Below are 14,066 nucleotides of genomic sequence, written 5' to 3' on the forward strand. Positions count from 1 at the left end.
ATAACATTGAATTACTTTCAAAATAATTCAGGCTTAATGGTACTTGGTCTGATTCATAGGGCACATTGAGTTTTTCTGAATGGTTTTGTTACTATCCTTAAACATTGAAACAAAGCATAAACAGTCCCTTTGGTGGTGAAAGCATCTTTTTTTCCTTCTCTTTGAATTTGTCTGATAGTTATATTTTCTGAAGGTGAGTGATTGTTGAATGCCACCTTTCTTCCTGAATCATCACACCTTCAAACTGATATGTTAGTTTGCTGGATTAAAAAATCGTAATCTATTTAATAAAAAAACAACTCCAAACAAAAAATAAAGCCACAAAAACCCCAAACTGCTGTTTTAGAACTGCAGGGTTAATACTGAACCTGGATCAGGTTGTTAAGGGCTTTGTCCAGTCGGGTCTTGAAAACATGCCCGGACAGTGTGTGTTGTTGGAATGATAGTTAATGATATATAAAATCATAGAATCCCAGACTGGTTTGGATTGGAAGGGACCTCAAAGATCATCTAGTTCCAACCCCCTGCTATGGGCAGGGACACCCTCCACTGGACCGGGTTGCCCAAAGCCTGCAGTTGTTTGAAAAGGAATTAGAAGAAGGAGTTTTTTGTGAGTTCTGGTTTTGTTTCAGTGCACCCAAAGGGATCTGTGTTACAAAATACTTCCAGGAGTGTAACTCTTACTCAGTTTTTAAGGGCTTCTCTTGGTTTCATTTTTCACCTCCCTTTTTCTGTAACTGTAATCACTGGGGTAATCACTTCCACACAGACACTCTCCAGGGAAGTAGGATTTATTGTACATCTCTGCTGGAGATTATTTATTTTGATTAACAAGGCTAAAGAGAACAATATTTGCCACATAGATCGATAAGTAATCTCCTTTGTAGGTACTTTTATAAGAGACAGACTTTGATCGCTCAGTTATAGCAAAATTGTATTGTGAAAAATGCATTTGCTTGTGAATGTTGTTTACAATTTTTTCTGTAGGAACCAGCAGTGAGAGTGAAGAAGAGATCGTTTTCCAGAGAAAAAATAGGAAAAAAAAGAATGTTTTGAAGTCTCCTGATGTAAGTCTTTGAAAAAGAAAAAATAGACGAGAGAAGCAAAATAACAAGGAAGTCAAACACCAAAACAAAAATCCTCTTTGCGATTGTACTTATTTCTGTTTACATAGGTTAAGAATGACAGTGATTTTGAATCGCCGATTCGTGCCATCAGAAAACGTCGACACCCGCTTAACATGGTTAGTAAGTGCTTTGGTGAGACAGAAGAAAAATAATGCAAACCCATTTATGGAGTATGTATTTAAACATTTACTCATTCTCCAGTCAGTAGGAAAGTGTTTTTCTTAAAAATAATATGCCATCTGACCTAAGGCATATTAGAATGTAATTGCCGACGTTTCCAAAGATAACTTTGCAGTTGTTTGGCAGTGAATTACTGTTACACACAGGACAGATGAGCCTCTACTGTTATAGGCAGTAAAATCACCTTTGTTCCACAAAGCTTTAAATCAAAAAAAAAAGTGCATGTCACATTTGACCTGATTTTTCCTCCAAATAACAAGTTCTTCTGTTCCTTTTGAATTTAATAAGATGATTAGCATTATCGTGTTATTTTGCCATAGCGAATCAATCCAAAAAAATCAATTGTTGCTTAAAAAACCTGAGACTTGCAGTCAACAAGTCGATGTCCAAGTGGAGACCAGGGCTGAGTGCTGTTCCTCAGGGGTCGGTGTTGGGACCGGTGCTGCTTTACATCTTTGTCAGCGCCATGGGCAGTGGGCTCGGATGCACCCTCAGCAAGTTGCCGATGACACCAAGCTGTGTGGTGGGTTGACATGCTGGAGGGAAGGGATGCCATCCAGAGGGACCTGGACAGGCTGGAGAGGTGGGACCATGTGAACCACATGGAGTTCAACAAGGGCAAGGGCAAGGTCCTGCACGTGGGTCGGAGCAATCCCAAGCACAACTCTTATTTATTAAAGTGTTTGTGAAACGTTCCTCTAGTCAGACATGTCCAGTGATGACAGCATGGATTTCCACAAGAACTCAAGTAGGACCACAAATAGCAGCTCAGCAGCCCCCAACAAAAAGCAGCTGGCAAGTACAAAACGGCAAAAGGTCAAGAGCAATTTTACATACAAGGTACGTGATGTTACCTGTCTCTTTTAATACATTGAAGGTCATATTTGGAGCCGTTTGCGTTGAAATTGTAATGCAGATTACGGCTGTCCTTTGTTATATGTGTGTGTGTATGTAAGAGCACATTTGCAACCTTGCAAAACCTAGGTCAGAACAATGATTCTTTGAAGATAAGCAGCATGTGTTACCAAACAAAAACAAAAAAAGAGACAGAAAGAGACTTAGTGAGATTCTACTTTCTGTTCTAACTGCAAGAATGAACTGAAAGTATTTTCTAATTTGTCTATATTTAAATTTATAAAAACCATGAAAATATGAGAAATGTTGACCGCTAGTTTCACATACTTAAGACAGAAAGTCACTGTATTGAGTCACTGATGCTTGAGCTTGTGTGTATTTTATGGCCTAAAAAATGGAGTTTCTGTCTATTTTATGGCCTTTTGTAGGATCTCATGGTACCACAGTGTTATGGTAGGCATGCAGTTGGGCAGTTGTTTGTTTTTAAGACTTTATTTAGGAGGGTTGAGGCTCATACAAGGTTGTTGCAAACATTTGAGATGAAATCTTGAAACACTGGATAATGATCTGAACCTTCACATCCCTTACCTGACTTTCAGAGAAATCTGCAGGGCCCTGCCTAATAATGTTCTGAAGCAAAATAAGAATTTACATTACAAGTAGAAGATACCCAAAGATTAGTCAGACTCAGGAAGCTCAGATACTTGTCCAGAACTTACACTATTAGGATTATATGAATTTACCACCTACACTAATGGTTTCAAGTTTGGACATCTTAAGACAGCAATGGACCCTCGACCCCAAAGCTTCAATCTTAATTTAGTATTTTACACTTTAATCTGTCACTGCATCAGGAATGGATGCAGGAGAGGATGCAGGACCAGAACCATATATTCATAGTAAATTGAAAAGCTGTTAAATATACATGGATGTGGTTCTTCTAGGCAGAAATTACTGTAATAAGGGCTCTGGGGCACATTCTGTTGGCTATTTTTTATGTTTTAAAGATAATCCTCCTTGTGGAGACTTCCCTATAGTATCAGTATTTTATGTTCTGGAATACAAAGATTAGGTAGGTGAAAAATCCATTTTTCAATCTTATTTAAACATTTTCTTTTTTTTATGTGAGTCTGAATGGTTCGGGGAAAGAGAGTGTGTTACCTGTATACTTATGAAATTCTACCGTGCCTTCACATATCATCTTACCTAAACATTCATAGCGATGAACATGTCAGAATTCCAGATCCACAGACGATCCAGGACATGAAAACTGTTCTGACCAGGCCACCACCAGTTATGGTGTTCTGTCAGGAGTGCAGGTAATGGAGTCGTAAGTGCAGCAGAGCTGCAGTTAGATTAACAGAGACTGGGAGAAGTCCAAGGTGACCAGAAGAGCCACCTGCACTGAATTCAAAGGTTCAAGAAATAATTTAAGAACCTGGAAACTTATTGTTTCCCAAGCATGACCAGATTCTTGATGGTTAGTTTCTGGTATCACAGTGCTGTTCACGCTGCAGGGTTTGTCCTCTTGCTAGTCCTCCCCAAGTAAGAAGGATTAAGACTAATTGGCAATAGCACTGAGAGTTCTTTCCTGTAAACAGGTCACCTCCAGTGTGCTTCAGAATAATCAAAACTGTTCTAGAAAAGGAACTATTAATAATGCCTGTCATTCAGGCTTACTAATTGGTGTAAGCAAATAAATAAAAGACTTAGGAAAATCTGAAAATCAGAGATGTCACTTAGTGTAGCACAAGATGCCTTAGTCTTCCACGTACTAAACTAAAATTTACAGCCTTGTGCTTTTTATTCAAGGTATTTTGAAGGCAAACAAATGGTTTTTTGTTTTTACCCCCCACATTTTACTTTAGTAATTTATAGCTGAAATTAAGAGAAAAAGTTAGCTTAACATAAAGTATCTCTGACACAACATCTTTCTGAATTAATTTTGTTTCCTTGTACATTATTGTGAGTCTGTTGTTGATGGAACTTAGTACTCAGGTTTGTACCATGTCTCCTGGACTGCAGTTCACCTGTGAAGTGCATCCTCTTCCCTGAAAGACGAGCATTTTCTCAGTAATGAGTTGCATTGACTGATGAATTCATGAAACAGTTAATCCTAAGTCTTAAAGAGAAAAGGGCAAACCAGCATGAAATCTGTATCTGAAGTTTCTAGTGGACTTGGGTTCAGAGTAATCCAGCACTTCAAAATCAAAACAGATTTTTGAAAGCAAATAAAATGAGTAAAACTAGATTTATAAGTTACAAAATAACCTAATATTTTTGGGTAGCTTAGTTAGTAGCAATGCCTTAGTAAACTCTGTCTGTACTATTAATGAGTCTATGTGCAAACTGTGCTATACACTGCGGTCACCTTCGGCCAGTGCTTTGAAATGGAGACCAGCTTCACCTGTCCATGTTGGTGGGACAGCCACTGGACTTTGTGTTCTTCACATCACCTTTCCCTGTGATGGATTCTCTTTTCAAAGCCAGAAGCCTGATATCTGTGACCCTCTAAGCAGCTGATGTTCTGAAGTCATGAACTGATTTAATTAGAGGTCTCATATGTAACATTAGTTAATTGGGAGCCAACTTCTAAAATTTTGTTTGGATTTTTTTCTTTAGAAAGCAGCAAGACAGTTTTTAGATGAAGAAGCTGAGCTGTCCCAGCAAGATGCAGATGGCATTTCATCTGATGAGAGTGACGATGCAGAGAATGAGCTGAACTCTTCACTTGCTCAATTCCTGAATGATGATGTAGAGGTCACACAAGTGTTAAATGGTGAATGAGGAGACTTGTTTGTGGTCTTAAGATAAGGAGTGTTGCTTAGCAAATGGTATGATAGGCACGGCCGTGCCAACTGTGCCAGCACGTGCCAGCTAGTAAGCAGTAACCTCCTCAGCTGTGGTAAATCAGGTGCTTTGCATTTTCTGTCTGTACCTTCTCTGGTTATTTTTTAATTCGCGTGGATTTCTTAGGTAGTAACTTCCTCACTGGAGTCTCTACCGTGCAATAGCTTTGGGCAGGCTGGAGTCAGTTCTTTGAGGATTGCGGTAGCAGGAGATCCCGCTCGCTCAGGGTGAACCACTCCCTCTTACTCCATCATGGCTGAACAGAAACACAATTTTCCATTTCACTCAGAAATCTCTGAATCTTCCAGGTCTTCTGTTACAGAGAGACCTAAAGTATGATATGAAATAACACTATGAATGTTAAATTACAGTGTCGACACTGACAGAGCTGAGGAGGTAATGCTCGTTTTTGGCCGAGATGCTTTACTTACCCCTGTGCTTTTGAACCTTGTCTTTCCCTGGGATATTTGCATTACTACCATTTCAGATTCCCAGATGTTGCTGAGGATTTTTCTCCTCCACTGAAGCTGTGAGTTGTTCCCTGTAAGATCCTGTGTGGGCTTCAGTAAATCCATCCCATTCTCATACAGTATCTGAAATTAGTTGTTGTGTCAGGTTTGGGAGAGACTTGCAACATGGAAAACTGAGTGATTTGGGTTTCCTGTGGCTAATATTGCCCTTCTGCCTGCTACAGGCATCCCGAGCTCTGCCTGCTGAGAAAACCTTCTACACGGCAGCTTTCGTGATGGCAAGCTGGGTAGCCCTAGTCCTTTGCTTTGGGATTTTCAGAGATGGCTGGAGAATTGCAAATGTTTCTTTTGTGAAATACAGGGTTTGAGGAGACTATAAAGGAATTACTTAATAGGGAAAACATGATGTATCAATAATGAATTAAAAATTATATCCTTAATAATACCATATTCTCTTTTATCTTCTTGTTTTAATTCAGACTGTGAGATGAAAGGAGTTTACCTGAAATCTGTGCGTAGTCCAGCTCTTGGCAATAGATACAAAATGGTTCATCGTGAATTCAACAACTTGGCGATTTTCTCACAGGTATGAAACAAAATGACTGCTCTCCTTGTGAAATTCCGATTGCGTGTGACCGTATTTAGGTTCTAATCCTACTTTGAAGTGTAGTTTCCAGCTTATTGTTGATAAATAGTAAGTTCTAACAAAAGACTATTGACTTTGTTTTGATTTTTAAGTTAAAGTGTGCAGACACTCATAGAATCACAGAATCGTTTTGGTTGGAAAAGACCCTTAAGATCATCAATTCCAACCGTTACCCCAGCACTGCCCAGCCCCCCCACTAACCCGTGTCCCCAAGCACCACATCTACACGGCTGTTAAATCCCCCCAGGGATGGTGACCCCACCACTGCCCTGGGCAGCCTGTCCTGGTGCTTGACAACCCTTTGGGTAAAGACATTTTTCCTAATACCCGATCAATTCTATCATGCTTTGAGAGAAGCATACAGACTCCGCTCTTCAGCTGGTGTGAGGCTGTCAACCAGTCTGAAGTGAAAGCATCTCGATCCCTGGTTGTCTTTTCACTGAAGAGTGGAGCTGCTGTGGTGATCATTGTTGAACTGTGTAGGACTGCATGGTGCTTCCAGGGTCGGAAGCTTTTCTCCCCCTCTCTGCTGTCTTCTGCTGTCACAAAGGACACAGACTGACATCTCCTGAGGAAGAGTCCTCTCACCCAGCATGTGATGTTTCCAGTCTCTGAACCGAGTTCCCAGGTTGGTGAAACAAGCAGCCCCCAGAGAGAGGCGCGACAGTTTGGGCCTCTTACCCGGTTGTACGTCAGACTGCCCTGCACTGCTCTTGCCAGACAAGCAGCGGTGCCAACAGGTCACATCTTCTCTAGCAATTAGACGGTTAGCTCCTGAAATGTAAGTTTGGAACCAGTCATGAGAAAAGTAAGGTAGCGTATTTAGCAGAGCTTGTTGCTGCTCCTCAGCGCTCTCTGGCAGGGTGCCTCTGGCTGTCCAGTGTCTCAGTGTTGCAGGAGGCTGACCCTTTACGTGGTCTCCAGCTGTTAGTTGTGCCCCCGCCGCCTGGGGTAACTACTGAGCACGAATGACTCCCAAAGCAGATCCTTAGCCAAGCTCTTGTCCTATCACATACAGTATCATCATGCACTAATTCTGTCTGCTCCTAGAAGTGCCAGGGAAACGTTGCTGGATTTTCATAAAGGAGCTTCTTTTGAGTTGTGGACTTCTTATCCTGGCTGCTCCTGGCTTGGTTCCCCCTCCGTGTGAACACTGCATGGTGCTCGGCTGAGACATTTCCTACGTGATCTGTCTCCTGGGTTCTGTTCTATTCTGAACTCTTCAAACAGCACGTGACATAAATCACTTGTACAATATTTTTTAGCTATTTAATTTTCCCCTGTTATTTCATAGAGACCAAAGAAATCACAGAGTTGGAAAAACAGGTGCTCAGGATGGTTCCTTATCCCCCTCCAGTTCTTCTTCTGTTTCCTGTTTTCCTGTTTTTCATATCACCTTCAGCAAAATAAAATAAGAGAGATCTATATTTGATGAAAAGGATAAACCACTTTTTTTTTTTTTTTGTTAACACACAAAATGGGGAGAAGGAGCAAAATCATTACAGTGTTTCAAAACTAACAGGTTTGGTATTCCTCTCCTCTCAGATTCCTGAGCAAGACCAGACTTATGCAGAAGACAGTTTCTGTGTCAGAGAGGAGGAAGAGGAAACTTGCCAAAAAAGTGAATCTAGTGAGGAGGAAGTGTGTGTTAATTTTGATCTCCTAAATAATGAGAGTTTTACTAGTGGAAGAAAACAATACCTCACTCGCCGCAGAAAAAAATTAAACCAGGCCAGGATGGAAGAGAACTCCTCTGTCCCAAAAGTGCAAAAGAAACCATCCCGAATTATTGTTCTCAGTGATTCCAGCGGGGAAGAAACAAGTGTCAGCACTGAGAAGCCCAAGAAAACAGACTGTTTCTGGGCAGATCAGGAAAATACTAAGTCACCCAAGTCATTGCCTCCAGTCTCTTCTGCGCAGCACACAAAAATTGCTGGGGAAATCAGTGCTCATCAGTCTGTGGAGAGTAAGAGCGAGACACTTCTTGGCTTGAAAGCGTCAGTATCTGAAATGTTGGATTTTCACCCAGAGCATCAAGTCAGGAGCACACACTGTCCGCCAGCGGTCACTACTTCTGCTCTGGGGAAAGAGGATCTCCAGGCTCCCACTGAGGTCAGTATCAGTCCAAAACAAGGACCTTCCCCTCACTCCACGTGTGCGAAGGAATCCCACCTGGGGGGAACCTGGCCTGTGGCACCGGTGTTTGAGGGCTGTCAGCAGTACTGCAGCCAGCGAGTGCGCTTCTGTGGTAAAGGAGCAGGTCCGTCCTGCTTGTACTGCTCTGCATCATCTCCCCTTCTGCGGCACCAGAGGCCTCTGTGCTCCCAGGGTGACGTAGGGAGCATCCTAGCAGTCAGCGGATAAACCCGGAGCATTGGATACTGTCCTGAGTCCGACAGTCATGGAGAGTGTCCGCTAATTCTTTGCGGTTTGTAGTTATAAAATACCTGTTCGCTGTCCTAAGTTAAGACCCTTCATCGTCTGAGGTTGGATTCCTGATCTCTCAGGCTTTTCTGCCTGATTTTTGTTGTTTGCAGTGTTCAGTTTTTAAACTCATTAGTGAAGGCTGCATGCTTTTGTCATTCAAGCTGCTAAATAATTAGATCAGCTAATTTTGGAGATTATTTATAGGAAAGTGTTAATCTGAAAGTGTTAACACTTCACAATATCAAAAAATACCTTTTTTTAAAAAAAGAGTTTATTAATTGTTTTTATGGAAAAACAAACGTGGAACAAAGTGTACCTGTTAAGCATCAGTATTTGAAAACTGTATTTTTTATTAGCGTGTTTTTTCTTTGGCTTTGTGCTTCTGTGATCTCTTAGAAATCCTGTGTGATTTTTGACATTGACAGCTGGAAAGTTCTTTGAAGAACACCTGTAGGAGCACTTCAGTTCCATCTTGTTCTGCTTCCACAAACCCCTCTTCAGCTACAGCTCTGTTTTCACGTGACCCTCTGGAGAAAAAACCTTCACTCTGTATTCTGGTAGACAGCCGGGAGATCTCCTCTGGAGCAGAGGTGATTTCTTCCCTGAAGGCAGTTCACGCAGTAAAGGTGCAGGTCTGCTCGCTGAGCAGCAGCGATTACATCGTGAGCAACCGCATGGCAGTGGAGAGGAAATTTCTGTCAGAATTACTGAACTCTGTGAACAGGAATAAAGTCACCCAGCGGATCCAGCGCCTGCAGAGCATGTTTGAGAGAGTATGTGTGATTGTGGAAAAGGACAGGATTAAACCAGGTAGGTGTTCCCGGGGGGGGCGGCGCAGGGACGCACTGCTCTGCTCCAGGACTGGCCACACTGGTTTGTCTGGAATACAGGATGGAAAGGAGATGGGAAACCTGTATTTTAGTCTCTAGGAGCAGTACTTTAATGAGGTCACCAGCTGAACGTTAACATTGGTTTTGCTTTTGAGGGCCACTTAATGTAGGCAGAGATACACAGCTGGATCCAGAGGGATACATACATTGCTTACGGATTACTGAGGCAAGGAAAAGCAAGTTAGCTCAAACATCATTAACTGACCATACTAATATGGGCAAAAAAACCCCGACTTCAAGACAGATTTCAAGAAGGTGAAAATAGTAGAATAAAGTAACAAGCACAACCTTATCTATGCTCAGCACTAAAATAATAGTGGAATCAAGAAAAATATTTTTTCAAGCAGTAACCTAAGGAGCGGTATCTGTCCAACTGTACGGGAACACTCACGGTTTAGACCCAGTGAGAACGGCAGCCAGCCTGAACGTACCATCCCACGTGTAAAGTCTGCCTCCAAGTTGTAGAGACCAAACCAGGTGATGGCTGCTGCAAAGATAATCCATGGAATGAAATCAGTTTTTAGAAAAAGACAAGAAGAGCACTCCTGCAAGGGGTTACTTTGGGAAGCCTGTGCATTGCCTCGTGTCACAAAGCACACAAGAGAGGAGTCTCAAAGACGCCTCCTGACTTGATTAAACATTTGTGGAAAATTCAAGACTATTTATTTATATAGTTTGGACAAGCCCTTTGTTTTTATCCTAAGATCCAAATTGTGTAATCAAACAATTTCACTAACTGTCTATTCTCCCTGCCATCCATAAAATAATTGAGAGGTCTTGCTTGCACCTGCTTCACAGAAGATGGAATTAGAGCTCACGGCTCCAATGAAATTACAGATGTTCTGGGACATAAAACTCCACTATTGAAATCAAATTGTTGTGGGTGCAGCTTTGGTTTTTTTGACATAAATCTAATTTTTTGATAGTTCAGATGTGGAAACGATGATAAAATCAGTCACTGAAGATGTAGCTTCTCGGAGGGGGCTGTAGATAAGTGGATTGTGTTTGAGCTGCCTTTTTACCCCGCCGCTGAAGGTGTCCTTCATTTCCCTCGGTTTTGTCCAGTTTTTCTCATTACGCTGTTTCCAGAATGCTGCTTGTTTGTTGTTTGACACAGAGGTCGAGTGCATCTTTACTTTTGTAGCTTTACCAAACCTTGTCTGATTTCTATGGTCTGTCCTGTTCTTCATCTCTTAACATGTATTCCTCCCAATCCTCTCTCCTAATGACATTTAATTTGCATTTTCAGTGTTAATTCCTAAACTGTACCTCTCAAATAATCAAGAAGTGCTGCTCCCATGACCTGTCCTGCCTTCTTTCCCTGAGATGTTTTCCCTCATGTTGTTTTTGTTTGTGAGTTCTCAAAGCAGGGGATCTTTGAGCATTTTGTTCAGATTTTTCACAGTAATTTAGCACTTAAAGTAAAATCTCACAGAGTTTTCTGTATTATCATTCTGCAGGAGAAACGTCACGATTTTTCCAGAGGACGCAGTACTACGATGGCGTGCTCTCAGCCTTGGTCCAGGCTGGGGTCCGACTTCTTTTCAGCTCTTGCCAAGAGGAAACTGCCGGTTTGCTGAAAGACCTGGCTTTGGTGGAACAAAGGAAAAATGCCGGCATTTGTGTGCCAACAGAGGTGGAGGGTCACAAACGGGAAATGCTCAACTTCTACTTGAGTGTTCCTAATCTGAGCTACCTGGCTGCTCTCAATATGTGCCATCGCTTCGGGTCCGTGAAGCAGATGGTCAACAGGTAACAGTGGAGATGTACGGCAGGTGCCCTGAGGCCTGGCTTCCCTTTGGCTGCTGTCCCAGCCGGGACCTCCTGCTGGGGTAGCTGCTCAGATCCTTTCTGCACCAGGGTTACTGCTGGAGCACCCCAGGAGCGCTTCTGTCTCTGCACCGATCCTGCCCTGCTCTTCCCACAGCTCTGTCTCTTCCAGCTGAGCAGAGCAGGGCACTGACACGGGCTTTGCTTCCACCATCCCTCCCACTGCCCTACCTTTTCCTTTCCCCTTTCCCAGCATTCTCTTTTCTCTGCAGCTCTTGGGCTTCTTACTCTGGTGTGCTCACAGCCCTCCGCAACCTGAAGCGGTGACCACCAGCAGCTCGTGGTGTTCCTGTCACTCTCTTCATGCTGGACACGTCTGCCCAATGGCCGTTTCCCCTGTCTGGGTGTTGCTCGCTGGCCACCAAAGAGCAGCAGGTGAGGTGCCGCCCTGCTGTGGTCTCTTACAGCTCCCCGCTGGACATCGCCACCGGCGCCCAGGTCAGCCCGCAGAAGGCAGAGGAGATCTACCGCTACCTCCACTACGGTTTTGATGTGCAGATGCTGCCCGAGAACCTCTGTGTGAAGGGGAGAAGCAATGGAGCTGCCAGGAGCTGAGGGAAGTGGAACTTGGGTTCTAGAGCCCCAGGCTGTTTTCTTCTAACTGCACTTTACTGAGTTTTCATTCACTGTAAAATATGTAAATAAATCCTTGCAGAAACATCAGGGGGTTTTTGCACGCTTACATCCCTGTCCATTTGTCACCTAATGCCCGCTGTGTCACGCACACTGGTCCCTCCACTGCTGCTGCCCAGGCACATGGCTGTCAGCACGAGGTGAGTGTGCAGAGTAAGGCACAGGGCTTGGGTAAGGGCTGGGGTTTGTTTAGAGTAGAATGGTTTGGGTGGGCAGGGACCTCACAGCCCACCCAGTGCCACCCCTGCCATGGGCAGGGACACCCTCCACTAGCCCAGGTTGCCCAAAGCCCCATCCAACCTGGCCTTGAACACTGCCAGGGAGCCAGGGGCAGCCACAGCTTCTCTGGGCACCCTGTGCCAGGGCCTCAGCACCCTCACAGGGAAGGATTTCTGCCTCCCATCCCATCTCCATCTCCCCTCCTGCAGCTTCAGGCCATTCCCCTTGGCCTGTCACTCCCTGCCCTTGGCACCAGCCCCTCTCCAGCTTTCCTGGAGCCCCTGCAGGGACTGGAAGGGCCTCGAAGGTCTCCCCGCAGCCTTCTCTTCTCCAGGCTGAACCAGCCCAACTCTCTCAGCCTGTCTCCATAGCAGAGGTGCTCCAGCCCTCGCATCATCTCCGTGGCCTCCTCTGGACTCTCTCCAACAGCTCCATGTCCTTCTTGTCCTGGGGACCCCTGAGCTGGACGCAGCACTGCAGGGGGGTCTCCCCAGAGTGGAGCAGAGGGGCAGAATCCCCTCCCTCGACCTGCTGGTCACGCTGCTGGACACGCAGCCCAGGACACGGGTGGCTTTCTGGGCTGCCAGTGCACATTGCTGGGTCATGTTGAGCTTCTCGTCCCCCAGCACCCCAAGTCCTTCTCCTCAGGGCTGCTCTCCATCCATTCTTTGCCCAGCCTGGAGTTGTGCTTGGGATTGCCTGACCCATGTGCAGGACCTTGCCCTTGGCCTTGTTGAACTCCATGTGGTTCACATGGTCCCAGCTCTCCAGCCTGTCCAGGTCCCTCTGGATGGCATCCCTTCCCTCCAGTTAGCTGGGTATATTTAATCTTCTTGCCCAGCATCCTGAAGGGTTTACTAGGTTTGCAGTGGGGAGGGATGGGCTCAGGGCAGCAAGTAAATTTGTTCCTTGTCCTGAGGTGGCCCCAAGCTGCTGCCACCTCCTCTCCTGAGCACTGCTCCCTCCCGCTCTGGCTGGACCGATGCCCCTGGTGAAGCCTTCCTTGCTGTGGGATAGTGTGTTGGGTTTGCGTGGCAAAGTTTTTGGTAGCGGGGGGGGGGGGGGGGGCTACAGGGGTGGCTTCTACGGAAGTTGCTAGACGCTTCCCCTGTGCCTGACAGAGCCAATGCCAGCCGGCTACAAGAGGGACCCGCCGCTGGCCAAGGCCAAGGCAATCAGCGCCTCTGTGAGAACATATTGGGGGGGACGACGGGGGGGGGACGGGGGGGGACGACAAAAACCCCAAACAGTCAGAGAGAGCTTTTGCAGCCAGAGAGAGGAGTCAGAAGATGTAAGAACATCTGCAGACACCAAGGTCAGTGAAGAAGGAGGGGCAGGAAGTGCTCCAGGCGCCGGAGCAGAGATCCCCCTGCAGCCCGTGGTGAAGACCATGGTGAAGCAGGCTGTCCCCCTGCAGCCCATGGAGGGAGGATGAGGGGGTGTAGAGATTCCACCTGCAGCCCGTGGAGGACCCCATGCCGGAGCAGGTGGAGGCACCTGAAGGAGGCTGTGACCTGTGGGAAGCCCGCGCTGGAGCAAGCTCCTGGCAGGACCTGTGGATCCGTGGAGAGAGGAGCCCACGCCAGAGCAGGTTTGCTGGCAGGACTTGTGACCCCGTGGGGGACCCACACTGGAGCAGTCTGCTCCTGAAGGTCTGCACCCCGTGGGAGAGACCCACACTGGAGCAGTTCATGAAGGGCTGTAGCCTGTGGGAAGGACTCACGTTGGAGAAGGTTGTGAAGGACTGTCTGCTGTGAGAGGGACCCCACGCTGGAGCAGGGGAACGATGAGAGGAGTCCTCCCCCTGAGGATGAAGAAGCGGCAGAAACACCGTGTGAGGAACTGACCGTAACCCCCACTCCCCGTCCCCCTGTGCCACTGGGGGGGGCGGAGGTTGAAGCCGGGAGTGAAGTTGAGCCCGGGAAGATGGGAGGGGTGG

The 14,066-nt window shown here is 45.6% G+C and overlaps 1 protein-coding gene across 1 annotated transcript in view; it reads left to right on the forward strand.

Moving 5' to 3' along the window:
* Nucleotides 1–11,938, forward strand: part of FANCM (FA complementation group M) — a 77,790-nt gene extending 65,852 nt beyond the window's left edge. The window contains exons 15-23 of the mRNA XM_075753129.1: nt 988–1,070; nt 1,181–1,243; nt 2,010–2,147; nt 4,785–4,941; nt 5,962–6,068; nt 7,674–8,240; nt 8,981–9,365; nt 10,906–11,197; nt 11,683–11,938. Of these exons, the coding sequence (XP_075609244.1) occupies nt 988–1,070; nt 1,181–1,243; nt 2,010–2,147; nt 4,785–4,941; nt 5,962–6,068; nt 7,674–8,240; nt 8,981–9,365; nt 10,906–11,197; nt 11,683–11,830 (1,940 nt within the window). The 3' untranslated portion in view covers nt 11,831–11,938. The remainder of the gene's footprint in view (nt 1–987; nt 1,071–1,180; nt 1,244–2,009; nt 2,148–4,784; nt 4,942–5,961; nt 6,069–7,673; nt 8,241–8,980; nt 9,366–10,905; nt 11,198–11,682) is intronic.
* Nucleotides 11,939–14,066: the final 2,128 nt, after the last annotated feature.

This window comes from Balearica regulorum, chromosome 5 (genome assembly GCF_011004875.1).
Source record: "Balearica regulorum gibbericeps isolate bBalReg1 chromosome 5, bBalReg1.pri, whole genome shotgun sequence".
NCBI classification, from domain to species: domain Eukaryota; kingdom Metazoa; phylum Chordata; class Aves; order Gruiformes; family Gruidae; genus Balearica; species Balearica regulorum.